At 44.3% G+C, this 15580-nt stretch overlaps 1 protein-coding gene across 2 annotated transcripts in view; it reads right to left on the minus strand.

Moving 5' to 3' along the window:
• The window catches only part of SSBP2 (single stranded DNA binding protein 2), a 206236-nt gene that overhangs the window by 121641 nt on the left and 69015 nt on the right, over positions 1 to 15580 (minus strand). For both annotated transcript variants that reach the window (XM_040421503.1, XM_040421504.1), the window contains exon 3: positions 1491 to 1552. In XM_040421503.1, coding sequence (XP_040277437.1) covers positions 1491 to 1552 — 62 coding nt within the window. The remainder of the gene's footprint in view (positions 1 to 1490; positions 1553 to 15580) is intronic.

Genomic DNA, 15580 nt, shown 5'->3' on the forward strand with positions numbered 1-15580 from the left:
CTGGCAGCAGTTTTCTCTTCCTCCTCATTGAAAACATATACATGCTCACCCAGGCCTAGCAGGTATGTATAAGGGGGGAGTCAGAGCAAAGACAGTGGTCATCGAGAGCTACTGAGGGTGTATGGACACCTTAAGACCAGTAAAAATAGTGACATTCAGAGTACGTTCCCACAGCTAAAATCTACGGCAGATAAATGGGTAGCTGAAAGCAGGGCGTTTTTGGGGAGTCAAGGCTATCTCTCCGCCCTTCCTCATACATGCCTATAAGAGTGTAGATGTTTATTTCACAGTGAAAACTTTTTGAAAAGAAAATTGCCATGATAAAAAAAAACAAAAAAAAAACTTAGGCCTCTTTCACACGAACATAAGGCCCGCAATGCACGGGCACCGGCCATAGGGCAGCCGCATGCAGATCACAGACCCATTCACTTGAATGGGGCCAGCAATCCGTCCGTTCCGCAAAAATATAGAACAAGTTCTATCTTCTTGCGGAACGGAAGCACGGGACGGAACACCACAGAAGCACTCCGTAGTGCTTCCATGGGGTTCGGTTCTGCATCTCTGGATTTGTGGACCTATTCAAGTGAATGGGTCCGCACAGGGGCGCAGCTATGGGCTCATGGGCCCTGATGCTAGAGTTCAGCTTGGGCCCTCCCTTCCCTCAGTGCTTTGTGGTCAGGGGCAGGGAAGCACATAGCCTTCGTGCTGCCTGAGGCAAAAACCTCACCCCCACCCCCGCCATGCCAAATTCTTGGCCTAACCCCCTTCCCTCCAGCCAGTGGGGTAACTTGACCAGCAACCACTTTCTATAATGCCAGTGTCATTTTATGTGGCACAAGGTTTTTCGGGCCCCTTCAGGCTCCTGGGCCCGGTAGCAACTGCTACCTCTGCACCCCCTATAGCTACGCCCCTGGGCCCGCATCAGTTATGCGGAATGCACACGGCTGGTGACCAGTGTATTGCGGAACCGCTGTATGCAGTCCACAGCACGGGACAGAGCGCTTACGTTCGTGTAAAAGAGGCCTTAAAGAGGGGCAATATAATATCAGGCATAATTGTGTCTCCCTTCTAGAAAAACCTCCCAAAGAGGTCAATGAGGTCGCCTCCTGTCTATTGTGTCTATGCCCCATGTGGCTGCTCCCAAAGAATAGAAAGTCTGGACAGATTTTAGGCCTTGTGGCCAATGTGAAAAATACATGATTTTAGGATTATTTTTAATTAAAGATAGGGACATGGAAAAAAAAAATACTAATAAATCACCAAAAACAAAACAACAACAACAAATAACTGTTTACATATAAGTAAAAAAAAAAATTATATAATAATTTATATATATCAGGGGGCTGTATGAAATGAAGAGAAAAAAAAACGACACTCGGCCATGTGAACAATGAGCGGCTTGTGACCCTGCAGACTCGGATTAGAGGGACATTTAAAAAAGGTGAGGTTTTTAATTCATCTCATACTGGACAGTTAAATACAATACTTACCACCACCAAGAGTGTAGGAATCCTGGGGGCTCGCCCAATGTGATATTTTTCTCCCATCTTATCTGGAATAAAGAAGAACATTTTGGTGTTAAATCTAATTGCTGAAGCTTCACTATAAAGAAACAAAGTCATTGATGCCTGAGCCGTTAACATGAAAAGTGGGGCAATAATACCTACAAAGTGATCAGGGGTAATGGCTTAAGGACTGAAAGCAGCATTCAAGACTGAATGGAGTGTCTGGATGCACGCAAACCGAATCACTCCCAAGGGATAGCGCTACTCAATATACATACACATCAAACATATATACACATACACCCTATATATACACTAACCGCTATAAACATAATATACTTGCATGCAAGCAATGTAAAATTTTAATATCTCAGATAAAGGATTTTTGCCCTCCTCGAATCCACTGTGATTTTTTACATCACACATGAAGTACTTCTGGCAGCTTTAAAACCAACTGGCTACAGAGCACTACAATTGTGGGCCAGAGAGGACATCAATCTCCTAAGAGATTGGGATCAGATCCAAATGGCTGGCGAATGACTGCACAAGACTGCGGCCTTCACTAAAAACAGCAGGAAAACACGACATCTACTCATTTACCCCCAGTGCCTAGTACTAGACACATCTAGCTCCACACATCTGTAGCCAAAGTGGACAGACAATCAACTGCATGACATTTGGACACGTACCGACCGGTACATAACTAGACAATGGTAGGAGATCATCTAGTGGCTCATGCAGCTTCATTTTGGACTTATAAGTAAAATCATCATAAAGTAAAACCTAGCTGCTGTTGATGTATAAAAAGAATAAAATGCTAAACATCAGATCTGTGGCCTGCTCATCATGGTACTGTAGATGCCAGAGGATCTATAAGTCCTAGAGTACAGTCCATAATTGGTGGAAATATATATATATTACACACACACACATATTTTAGGCCAGGTTCACAGTATGATTTTAAATAACAAAAATGTAATGTGCATTCAGTATCCATGTCAGAAATGCGAGGCAGACCCTAGGATTTCTATGATGGTTGAAATCAATGTGAGGCGGATACTGGTCAGATTTTGGCTCAGAACATACCTTGTGTGAAGATACCCTTAAAGTTACTTAGGCTCCTTTCACATCACCGTTTCTCCTTTCCGCTCTCCGGCTACGTTGAGGAGCCGGAGAACGGAAAGGACGGATTCTACATGCAGGACTTTCGTCTTCGCTCAAAAATCATATTCTGAGCGGACACCGAACGGACCCCATTATAGTCTATGGGGTCTTTAGGCTCCGTTACGCTCAGTAAGGTCTCAGTCATCTGCAGAATCCGTCCTTTCCGTTCTCCTGCTCCTCAACGTAGCCGGAGAACAAAAAGGAGGAACGGTGATGTGATAGAAGCCTTAGCTTGAAAAATAACATGTGCTTCAAGCTCAACTATTAACCATGTGTGATCCACAGGAAGGCTAAATACCCTCCTGTGGGAAGATTCTAGTCAAGGTTGTCTGCTTTCAATAATATGAAAGCAGATACCAATTGAGAGAAGGGTATCCCCGGGTCTAGCATGAACTTTGGCACTCGCCGGAAATAACAGAGCGCCATACTCCGCTATGTCCAGCAGTCCCACAGAGAATGAATGGAGCAGTCCAGTGAATTCTCCAGTCGTTCCACTTATTTCGGTGAAGGAGGGATACCGGGCTCCGTTCTCATGACCTGACAGCTGGGACACCCACCGATTTAAGAGTTATCCCCTAATCTGTTGGTAGAAGATAACTTGATATAACTGGAAATCACCTTTAAGCACATTTTAATATTCTAATAGTTTTGGTTAGAGATGAGTGAATTTTTCGAAAATTCGATTCGCCAGATTTTTGGGGAAAAATTCGGTTCAATCTGATTTTATTCGCTACAAATTATGTTACAAAACTGCTATTTCCTGGCTGCAGAGAGCCTTTATAGTGGTGTAGATCACTGTGCCTTGCAGTAACACGCATAGGGAGTCTGCTGTGGTAGTGAAACAATACTGTGAGTCAGTATGACATGCAGATGACAGGTGTCGCTCTTAGAATCACTGCACACTTCACTTATTAGGGCAGTCACAGGGCCAAAACTGACCAAATAACTCAAGTGTGAACTCAGCCTTACAGGTCAATGTTAGTGTAAAGAAGAAGCGCACTCCTTGTACACCTTCGTCAGCTGATTCCACATAGACCTTATCAGAACCTGTTCTATTAAATGCTTATACAAGTAGAGCCCCCCCGGAGAGAGTGAAGAGGGTGTCAGCAGTAAGTGTGTGTGGACGATGCTGATTATTTTGCCCTTCCTCTGATCCGTCAGAACAATAACCCACAAAAAACGGATCCTGTCTGTGGAGCATACGCCTTCACTCAGTCAGCATTTGGTCAATAATCCATCAATATTGCTAATGCCAAAAAAACAAACAGTAGTGGATCTAAAACAGAGATGACACATGAATGGAATATCTGCAAGTCTTCTGTGTTTTGTACCCACTCCTGCTTTTGGCTAACAAATCACAAGCCAATTCTGATGGGACCATACAGGCCTTACAGCTGTTACATAGACAGGATCTGTTGTGAGTCTCATTTCTCCTTCCTTCTGACAGATCAGAAGAGAGTTCAAATAAATGATGATGTCAGCCAGGCCGAAAGGCAAAATAGTGGCCCAGTCATGAAGTGGGGAGGGTGGAAACAGCATGAGAAGTCCACAGAGTGGACCTATGGCATAGTGGTGAGATGGAAGCAGCATGAGGAGACCACAGAGTGGCCCAATGACAGGGCCTGGAGGTGGAAGCAGTATGAGGAGGCCACTGAGTGGCACAATGACACAGTCTGGAGTTGGCAGCATCAAGAGAAGGCCACCGAGAGGCACAATGACAGTGTGGAAGTAGCGGCTGCAGCAGCATCAGGTGGAGGCCACAGAGTGGCATGATGACCAAGTTTGGAGGTGGCGACAGCAGCAGCATCAGGATTATACCACAGAGTGGCAAGGTGACAGTGTGGATATGGCAGCAGCATCAGGATACCACAGAAGGGGACATATAAATCACTCAGAGCAACTTCCTAAAACTTAACCTTTAATCTACATACAATTAAAATACAGAAAGATAAATGTGGTCCAAACTGGACCATGATAACTATAGTACAAAAAGCTGTCAAATACAATGGACTGTTAGAAAAAAATTAGGACAATAAAATACATCTGGGACAGAGAATCAAGATAGATATAATATGTCTGTCCCTGTTCATGCCCTTACAAATACTGCTCAGCCCAGAGATGCACCTTAAAAGGTAGGTGCACTCTGTCCACGTACCTAGGCTAACCTGTCCTTATAAAGCCCTATCACTTTGACACAACATACAATGTCCCAATGCATTTTCCCTTCTAGATAATCAAAGGTTCATCAGGGGACCAACGGTGTCAGAATGGTAATATGATGCCATATATAAAGATAAATCATTTTTTCCAGTATTCTCCATAGTGCCCCCACCCTCTACTGCACTGTAACGGAGGATGGCAGGGTGACATAGTGTGGAGATGGCAGCAGCAGCATCAGGAGAGCACAAAGTGACCTGGTGACAAAGTAGGGCAGTGGGTGGCAATACCAATTCCCGCTGACGAAGGTGGTTGAAAGAAGGAGCACTTGGCATCAGGCGGGTGACAGCATCATAGTAGTAGCTGAGGCAGGTAGCCAGAAGAACCCGGTCTCTTTTATCAAGGTTTGGGTGAGGCGGCATGGATAAGCTAAATCAGATGCATCAGGCATTGGTGGGTGTAAATCCTGGCTGATCCACGCCTGATTCATCTTGACAAAGGTCAGTCTCTCCACATTTTGCTCAGTTGCTGGTGTGGCTGTGCAGGAACCACATTCACCCAGTGGGCTGTAAAGGACATGTATTGTTGACTGGCTCACCTTCTGTTCTACATGTGTGTGCAGGGCTGGTACTGCCTTTTTCGCAAAGAAATGACGGCTTGGGACTCTCCACCTCGGCTCGGCACAAGCCATCAGTTCTCTGAAAGGTGCAGAGTCCACCACTTAGAAAGGGAGGGACTGCAGCACCAGCAACTTGGCCAGGAGCACATACAGCTTCTGCGCTGTTGGTTGAGTGCACACATACTGCTGTCTCTTGGCAATCGCTTTGGCGATCGATTTCTGACGGAATGACTGAAAGGAGGAGAAGGAGGAGCCGGAGCATTTGGACCAGCAGAAGATGGGAATGACAGACAGCTACCATGTTAACCTCCTCCGGCGGCTTAAAAAACTGCCACACCGCTGAGTAGGTGATTCCCCCCCCCAACAGTCCGCACTGACTGACTGCTACCGCCGCTGCCTCCGTGAACCCCTGCACCACTACTGGCAGGTAGGATTCTGCTTAGCAGGTGGTCTACCCCAGGCACGTTTGCTTCACGGGCAAGCTGCCACCCTCTTCTCCTGATGATGATGATGAAGGCCCTTCTGCACCCAGCTCCCAAGTGCAATCGGCTTCGTCATCATCGAGTAGTGTCTGCACGTCACTGAGGTCCTCCTCAACGGTCTCTGAGTCAGGAGTCTGACTGCTCGCAGCACCACCTCCCACGCCACTCTCCTCATCACTACTTGCCCGCCTATCGGAGGAAGTCTCCTCCAGATCTTGGCTGGGCAGTAGCTGCTGACTGTCCTCTAGTACCTCGTCCTCGCTGTATAGTGGAGCTGAGCCCACAGCATATAATACTTCTGTGGATTAAGGAACAGCAAAGGACAGAGGCAGGTTGAGGACAGGTGAGGGCACAGCGCCTGCTCCCGGGCCATGCCAACTAAGGGTTGTGTCTGACGAACCCACCGACTGTTGGCTGGGGGTGTCTGATGTCAATTGGGATGAAGTGGATGACCAAGTTAACCAATCAAGAACCGCTGGGTTGCTGGTCAAGACACGACCGCTAGATGACACCGGGAGCTCAGGCCTCTCGCTGCGACTCCTGCTGCCACTCCCCCTTAGTCTGCTGCGACCTGTGCCTGCGCCAGAAATATTTAAGCCTCTGCCACTCCTCTGTGCATGGCCTGGCACTTCTCTGTCTGACATACTTTTAGCTGAACTAAATAAATTAAAAGCAAATTAAAAACACCGCTAAAAGCGACGAATATATTATTTTTCTTTTTATACTGAAATAGGCCACTAAACGCTTTCAACATATATAACTGCAGAAGTGAACTGCGTATATATTTTTCTTTTTCCACAGATATAAGCCACTAAAAAGGTTTTCAACATAGAACTTGCACCCCAAGAACAAATAGCTGGAATGACAGAGCTGTAAAATGGCTATTTGGATCCCCAAATAATCTTTGCCTGCACTTGTAAATCGCTTTTCTAGCACTGTCCCTAGCGTCTTCTGACGACTCTCCCTGCACTAAGATGCTGTGAAATGATTCCTCCCTATCCTTTCCCTGCACTTATAAATCATTTTTTCAGTTTTTTTGTCACAGGTTTTTCCTATTGCTGTCCCTAGCGCCTTCTTACGTATTTATAGGGCCGTGACATCACAGGGCTGGGTGGCTACTGATTGGCTGCATGCATGGCCTTATGGGTCATCCCACCTTCCCACAGTTCCTTGCCCCATGTCCTCACACATGTAGCCTCCATTTTAGGAAAAATTGTGATTCGTTACCACAATGAAATTTACATTATATGCGAATCGAATTTTTCCTGAAATTCAGATCGAATTCCACTTAGTCAGCTTTGATTCGCTCATCTCTACTTCTGGTGCGCTGCCATAGATTCCCATGGCCCTCCTGCAATATAATAATCTCAAAAATATCATTAAGGCTACTTTCACATGGAGGATGTCAGTCCGTGAAAACAGACAAAATAGGACAGGTCTTATTTTTGATGGCTGTTATTCAGAGACTGTGTATTTTAAAAAATTATAAATAAATAAATAAATAAAAAACAGGGTAAATAACATAGTAACATAGTCACATGTCACTTGCATGTTTGCTGCGCTCTCTACTAAAGTCTATGGGAGTCCTGTAAGCATTCAGGCTACCTTGGATGGAGGTTTCCATAACTTCCATAGAATTGACTGGAGAAAACCACAGACATGCACAAACTGCTCTACATACAAGCCTGGATGCAGCGATTCCCTCATTTGCTGCGTTGCGAGTCCGAAAACCCCAGTTCTCTAGACCCTGTGTTGTTGGTGGGAATACAAAGTCAATAACCATCTGTTTTGGATCATTGCTGGGAATGCATTGACATTACCATTTTATAAATCCTTATAAATAGATTAACAAAATCGCTAGGATATTGCGACCCATAGGAGAGAAAAAATAATAGGAACTTGCGGTCCGTAATACATATGACTGGTAAGGAGCCGGGGTGCGGATTGTTGTGCTGAATGGCTTTATATCCAACGATAACATTCAAGCCTCAATACATCCCAGGAGTCATAACCATTAAGTGTCATCGTGTGGGTTTTATACAAGCTTATAACCCGGTCTCACAACGAAAAACAATAGTGATCTTCTGTAAATCTGAAATGGAGCAATTTATCCAGACATCCCAAAGTATATATTAACAGCAGAACGATACAATATTGATATCTATAGCAGGTGGTTTATGGGGTTATGAAATTCCTCTTTATTGAACACATTTACAAGCCTCAAAACAGCCAGAAAAGACTTTGCTCTGTATTCACAAAGAATAAGATAAATCAGACATACTGGCTTTCACTCCTCAATGTGGCAAAAGTCTTCACGGTAAATTTTGTGAGGAGGTATGGGGAAAGCATTTCCAATTATGCAACCATGACTTAATAGGCTCGCTAGAAGATACTCCGAGGTCCTGAGTGGGAGTTTATGAAAATAACACAAAGACGACATCTACAGTGATGAGTCAGTGGAGAGGTAAGTAACATTACGGGAAGCACATATGAAGTATACAAGAAGGACATACCAAAACCATGAGCAGGTTTGTCAAGATCACCAAGCATCCAAATGCTATATCGTACACTTTAGAAAGCATAATCTAGTGCAAAAAGCCAATCTATCAGAAGTCATCTGAGGCAGAGACAATAAACTGGACAAACACATACGCAACTACAATAAATTGTGCGCAGCGCAGAATATTTTTTTTTACAGCTAGTGTATGGGTCATGTATGCTACAGCATGTAGGGGAGAGGGGAGAAATCCACTGCCAGACACCTCCCCGAGAACAAACGGATTGGGCAGTACAAATCCAACTGCCTGATCCTCATCTCTCCGAACATCTGCTGCAGGTGGAGAGTTGGGAGGTCCATACACATTAGATAGATGTCCAATTCTACATAAAGCTATATAATGTGTATGTGTCACAAGGTGGGGGGAGGGGGATAAACACCAGAATGACCACAAAAGGAAAATGACCAGGAACTAGACCTCAAGGCTAAGGAAAGGGAACAGGTGACCACCTAGGAAACCCTAGACCTAGCTCTGACACCTGTCAGTTTGAATAGACCCAGAAAGTGGGAATATTTATACACCGGAAACCTAGGCCCTAGTAACCCTGAAAAGCCCTAGGAGTAGTGACAGGGTCTAAGACTACTTGTTCCTTCCCAGATGAACAAACCAGCATCTCCCTGAGGCCCAGTAAACAATGAGCAACTGAGAACAACAAAATACAAAGCGAAGTACACTTATCTTCAATAGAAAATGGATGAGCAGAAACTCAGATAAGAACCACACACCAGCTCTTCCAACTCCAGCCAGATAATATCAACCACATGGTATGAAGTGCGAGTCCAGACTAAATAGAGTAGCAGTAATGACCACAAGCCGCTCCTGACGAGAGGTGTGGTCCTTACAAAAAACAGCACTGCAACAAGTAAAAACAGAGAGACTGTCAGATAACCTCACGTGCCGCCAGTCTCTCAGATCTTCTAACCTCTGTCATGGGAGGGACCGTGACAGTATGTCCAGCTAAAGAATGATACACAAATATCTCATCCATTATTTCATCTATGGATACAGGGGAAAAAAATTGGGAGACCGGACCAAATGTCTCTTTTAGCTGTCTGGTCAGGAATGCAGCAGAAAGTTGATGTCGTCAAGTTCTCCCTGCCAACAATGAAATCAAGAATAAACAAGCAAACGTCTAACACTTCTGCTTATGTTAAAGTGGTTTTTCTGATGGCCTATCCTCAGGATAAAGCTCATGCACACAAATATATTTTTTGTCCGTGTTAGTTCCGTTTTTTTTTGCAGCCCGTATGCGGAATCATTTATTTCAATGGGGCAGCAAAAAAAATAAAAAAAAATAAAAAAAAAGACTGTGTGCATTTTGTATCTGTATGTCTGCACGTCTGTTCCGAAAAAAAAAAAAAAGTAAAAAAAAAAAAAAAACATTTTGCGGACAAAGACAGACAATGTTACAATGGCTCCGCACAAAAAACAAAAACAAAAAAAAACACATGCAATACAGACATCACACACAGTCATGTGCATGAGCCCTAAGTCAACAATATCAAATTGGTAGGGGTCCGACAGTCACCTCCCCACCAATCAGCTGTTTTTGGCCAACTATACAGTGTACAGACGGCTCCACCACTGGGTAGTTTCCGGAGCTGAAACACCTCGTCATGACCACTACACAATGGAGAGACCTTCTGCTTCTGGCTCCGTCCACTGTATTGTTTCCAGCTCTGGTTGCTGCCCAAAACAGCTGATCTGTGGGGTGCAGAGTGTCGAACCCCCACTGATCTGATACTGATGATCTATCCTGAGGTTAGGCTATCAATATCTAAATATCAGAAAACCCCTTTTTAAATACTTGCTTAAAAAAGTTTAACAAACTGAAACAGTGCACATTTTTTTATGTACGCTATGGGAAAGTAAATAAAAGCTGGATAGAGAGGAGAGGGCGGCGTCACTGTGCCCGTTTTACCTCTCCAGGCATTTCTGTATAGTAAATACTTATTCCCCATGGAATAACAACGCTGCTAAATCTTTCCTTCCAATTCTGTGCCGTTCCTCTATTACGACTAAACCGGGCGTTACTATTCCTCTTGACTAATGCGCCTGTCCAGCCAGTGCCTACATTGTCAGACTGTGTCGGAATACCTCACTTTGAAAAGATAAATGGTAAAAGCCCAGTTGTTTCATACATTTCCAGAAGGAATAACAGAAGAATGACACAAAGCTGTGCTCATGAGCAATTTACGAAAACAGATGTCAGGACAACTTACTGGTTATCTTTCACTAAAAGAGGTCCAACCATCCTTAAAATTAAAATGGAATTCTTTTTGCACACAGAAAGGAATTTCTTTCCCTGTTGTCCGCACCACCTCCCCATTTGCACCTGCTGTACTGCTGACCTACACAGTAGAGTCACATTATTATGACCACCAGCTAACATCCAGAGTAACTGCCGCGAGCAGCACGGACATCAGCTATACATGGGCTGGGAGTGACTCTATAAAAAGGTCCTGGCAGGTTTCAGTGCATCGCTGCTGGAGGGGGCATGGGGAAGATCCATACAGTGAACACGTCAATCAAAGTGGTCCCACAGATGCCCAACTGTGTTCAAGTCTGGGGAATGGTCTTGCTGGACCCCAGGGAAGAGAATAAGCATGTACGGGTGTACGTGATCTGCAAGGCTGGATTCATGCAGTTGAGAGTGCCTTCCACATGGATGAGTGGGCCCAAGGAATGCCACAAAAACATTCCCCAGATAATATCTCTTCCAGCAATGGTGGCACGGTTTTTGTTCTCTGATGTTTTTCATCTGACACACCAATGTCCTTCCATTCAGTGAAGCAGAAACAGTAGCTCATTGGAGAAGGCCACCCACTGCCAACCAGCGGAGGTCCGATTCAGATACTACTTTGTTAGAGAGATATAGTGACCATCCGTCTGCTTCAGAGCCCCATATACAGTAGGGTTCACTGAACTGTTGTTTTAGACACTTGTCTGGTAGCCCCGTTTTGGCAGTGAGCTGCTCCACTGTGTCCTTCCTTGTCCACCTTCTTGGCCATGTTCACCTCTCACATCAATGGCACGTGGTGCTCTGCGGTTTCCACATCACTTATTCACAATGGTACCATTCGTCCACTCACGATACACTTTCACCACAGCAGCACGAGAACAGTTCGAAAAACGGCGCAGTTTCAGAAATACGGTCACCCTTGCCCTGGAAGCCAATCATTGTGATAAATCGGCCCTTTTATCCATGACAGCAATGGGGCATACAGTAAGTGTGCAGACAGCCTATAGCACACCTTATATACCCACCAAGCCAGCTCCCGACACGTGACTTACTTCATGAGATACTTGCTGCAGACTTTGAAAATGGTCATAATAAATGTGACTCCACCACCTATCTACTTCTATATACCAATGTGGATTTCTCACGGCTCTGCACCACCAGGGCACAGATAAAGAGCGTTTTCCAACACGGAAGCAGGGAGTGATGACGGAAGTGCTGCGACTTCTGTGGCCCATGGATCACTGAAAAAGGGCACTTACAAAAGGACACAGTGTAATAAGTGAAGGAAGTTGCATGTAAAATGTCTACAGCAGAAAAAAGTGACAGAACCATGGTGGCATCGAGCGACAGCTTCCTCTCAGGGGTCCCATATTCTGGAGACAGGCGTGGGTCTCAGAGAGAGGACATGCAGCTCTCGGACACTTACAGCACATCTTATGGATATGCACTAAGGGAGACATTTATTAACCCTTTGGCGGCGAGGCCTATTTTCATTTTCTCATTTTGGATTTTTTCCTCCCCACATTCCAATAACCATAACTTTTTATTTTCCCCATTTGCATAGCTACATGAGGGCTTATTTTTTTTGCAGGACAAGATGCATTTTTAATGCCACCATTTAATTTACCATTTCTCGTACTGGAAAATGAGGAAAAAAATTCTGTGTATGGCAAAATTAAAAACAGAATTCCATCAAGGTTTTTGGGGTTTTGACATCACAGAGTTCACTGTGCGATGACCGGACGTCCTTATTCTGCGACTCAATACGAATGTGGCGATACCAAACTTACTTTTAAAAAAAAAGTAAAAACCTTTGTAAAAAAAAAAAAAAAAAAAAAAAAAAAAAAAAAGAATTCTTTGCATTGCCATATTCTGACAGCCATAACTTTTTTTTAAATATTTTTCAGTCTACAGAGCTGTATGAGGGCTTGTTTTTTGCGTAACGAACTGTATTTTTTATTGGTACAATTTTTGTGGTAAGTACATCTTTTTGATCACTGTTACTTAATTTTTGGGAGGACAAGATGACAAAAAAAAAAAAAAAAAAAAAAAAAAAGGCAAACTGCACAAATTTTTATTTTTTTTAATGCGTTCACCGTACAGGATTTTTTTAAATATATTTTAATAGTTCAGACATTTTTGGAAGCAGCGATACCCAATATGTAAATTTTTTTATTGTTTTTTTTTACACGTAAATTTGGGAAAGGGGGTGATTTAAACATTTAATATATTAGTGTTCTTAAAAAAAAAATGTGTTAACTTTTCACATTTTATTTTAATTTTATTTTTTAGAACTATTAGCCCCCTTAGGGGCCTAATACATGGGATCTTTTGATCCACTCTCCTATTCATCCTAAGGGTCCATTCACACGTCCGTGTGTATTTTGCGGATCCACAAAACACGGACATCAGCGATGTGCGGTCCGCATACATAATAGAAAACGCAATTGCGGACAAGAATAGGCAGACAAGAATAGGACATGTTTGTTTTTTTTCGGGATCGAAATTGCGGACCCGGAATTGCGGATCCGCAATTCCGGATCAGGGCAGCACATCGTGCTGCCCCATAGAAATGAATAGGTCCGCAAATCCGTTCCACAAAATGCTGAACGAAATTGAGGACGTGTGAATGGACCCTAATAGAGATCAGCGTCAGCATACTAGAATACCTATCCATTCTGAACTGTGCCTTGTGCATAGCACAGTATGGAGATTGCCATGGCAGGCCTGGATCACTTCAGCAGCGTCTAGGCTGCCATGGCAACTGATAGGAGCCCCGCGATTTCACTGTGAGGGCTCCAATCGGAATGCAGAGGGAGCCGCATCCCTCTGCCTTCACTTACAGGTGCCGCGATTGGCGTTGATCACTGCACACGCCGTGTATGGAGCAGGCCCACTGCAGAGGCCCACTCCATACATCCCCTGAGGCATTATGACGTAACGTTACGTCATAATGTGCGAAGAGGTTAAGACCAGTGTTAATAAACACTGGTGTCGGGTACCTCTGCGCTGCCCGAGAAAGCGCTAAAGTTATGTAGAGCAGCAGGGCTCTCCATAAGTTTGGTGCTTTGTCCAGCAGACAGTCCTCTTGCGGGCGTAGATTTAAGCCATTTTTCACTCCAAAAACCAGGGTGGAAAATGATAAATGGGCCGCTTCCCCACCCACAGCACACCCTCTTTTCTTTGGTAAAAGGGCGTAAGCAGGGAAAAGTTGCAAGTTTTGCCGCACATAAGCCATGGACCAAGACTTGTGACATCTTTAAACTATCCGATTATTGAATTCTGAAGTGGTAATCCTAACCCAGCGCCTTTCCAAGGCTCAGTTCACATGACATCCAGTGAATATTTTCGTGAAGCAGGTTTGTAGAGCCTTGCTGAATGTACGTATCCTGAAAGGCCACTATTTAACATACAGATGGTTACTAAAGTCTACGAGTATCTATGTAGAGATCCACAATTTTGTAGGTATAACAGTCACGAACATGACGACTAATTACACCCAGATTATAATCAATAATCAGATCTAATAAGGATTAACCCTCCACTGCCGCCATCTCTAAACCTGCCCCATTCCAGTGTCCATGGATCGTCATCATGCTGGGAACCACAGTACAACGCAGGGTCCGCTATTCTACAAAGCTTCCCAGAAATAATGGCGGGATCTGTATAACGACATTTACAATTACTCTACACGTACAGTGTATAACGGATTGTGACGCTTCCCAGAAAGCGCTGCCTGCTTATGAATATGGACTAGAGGAAGAGTGACAAACGCACGGGGAAGATCATAAAGTGTTAGGATTATTGTCGGCAGCAGTGATGATTATTCAACCTCACCGTTAATAACTCATAAACCACTTTTCCCAACGTGTGTATTTTCAGCACTTCTAAACGCTCTCTTGTAGAACACAAACCTCGATGTGCTCTCCCATGGGCTGACCCATCTGCCATGAAGCAGGAAAAGCAAGCTGTAAGCAAAAGTTAAAGATGCATGCGAAAATGAAGCGGTGAGGAATACATCAGCACGCTGGCTGCGAGAGGGCGAGATTACAGGGAGGGAACGAAGGCTTTATGTGGTAAATAAAAGGGGAACCAAAAACTGGGCACAAACATATAGGCTCTGTTCACACTGCCATCAATTTCTTATTTTTCTACTACGTCATAAAACATAAATAACTGAGCCCTAGATCAGTCACATGACAAGCGCCAACAGCACCCAATAGACCCCACGGACTCATAATGGGGTCCATCAGGTCCCACCCAGTGTCACTTTGATGGGAAGAACAGCGCTGCATGCTGAACTATTCTTCTACGACGAAAGTGTGAACAGAATCTACAGGCCCCTTTACGAGAGAGAGCAGGAGACGATTGTCAGGAAGGAAGCGTTCCCGTAATTACATTCAGCCCCCCAGAGTATAGGGAGGAGCGATCGCTAATGCCATTGCTTGTTCCCTACAGAATCATTCTTTGCTGGCAGCAGAGTGTTATTTAGACGCCACGATCTGCTACCGATAAATCGATGATTTCGGTGACCGCACCACCGTTCCTAGTACCTGATCAATGAGCATTTTGGTCATTCATCGCCAGTACTTTTATACTGGCAGATCATCACTAACGAGTGTTCCTATGAATGCTGGTTAGTGATGATCTGGTCGATGATCGGCCAATGTAAATAGGCCTTTAGATGTGGAGACTTTATTCCCTAGTGTAGTGGCGATAACATGTTCGAATTTCTATAGAATAATTATTAAATAAAATAAGTTGAACACACACTCAGAGTGGTGCTGAGTAGAGTTGAGCGAACACCTGGATGTTCGGGTTCGAGAAGTTCGGCCGAACTTCCCGTAAATGTT

The sequence above is a fragment of the Bufo bufo genome, chromosome 2 (assembly GCF_905171765.1).
Source record: "Bufo bufo chromosome 2, aBufBuf1.1, whole genome shotgun sequence".
Lineage (NCBI taxonomy): Eukaryota > Metazoa > Chordata > Amphibia > Anura > Bufonidae > Bufo > Bufo bufo.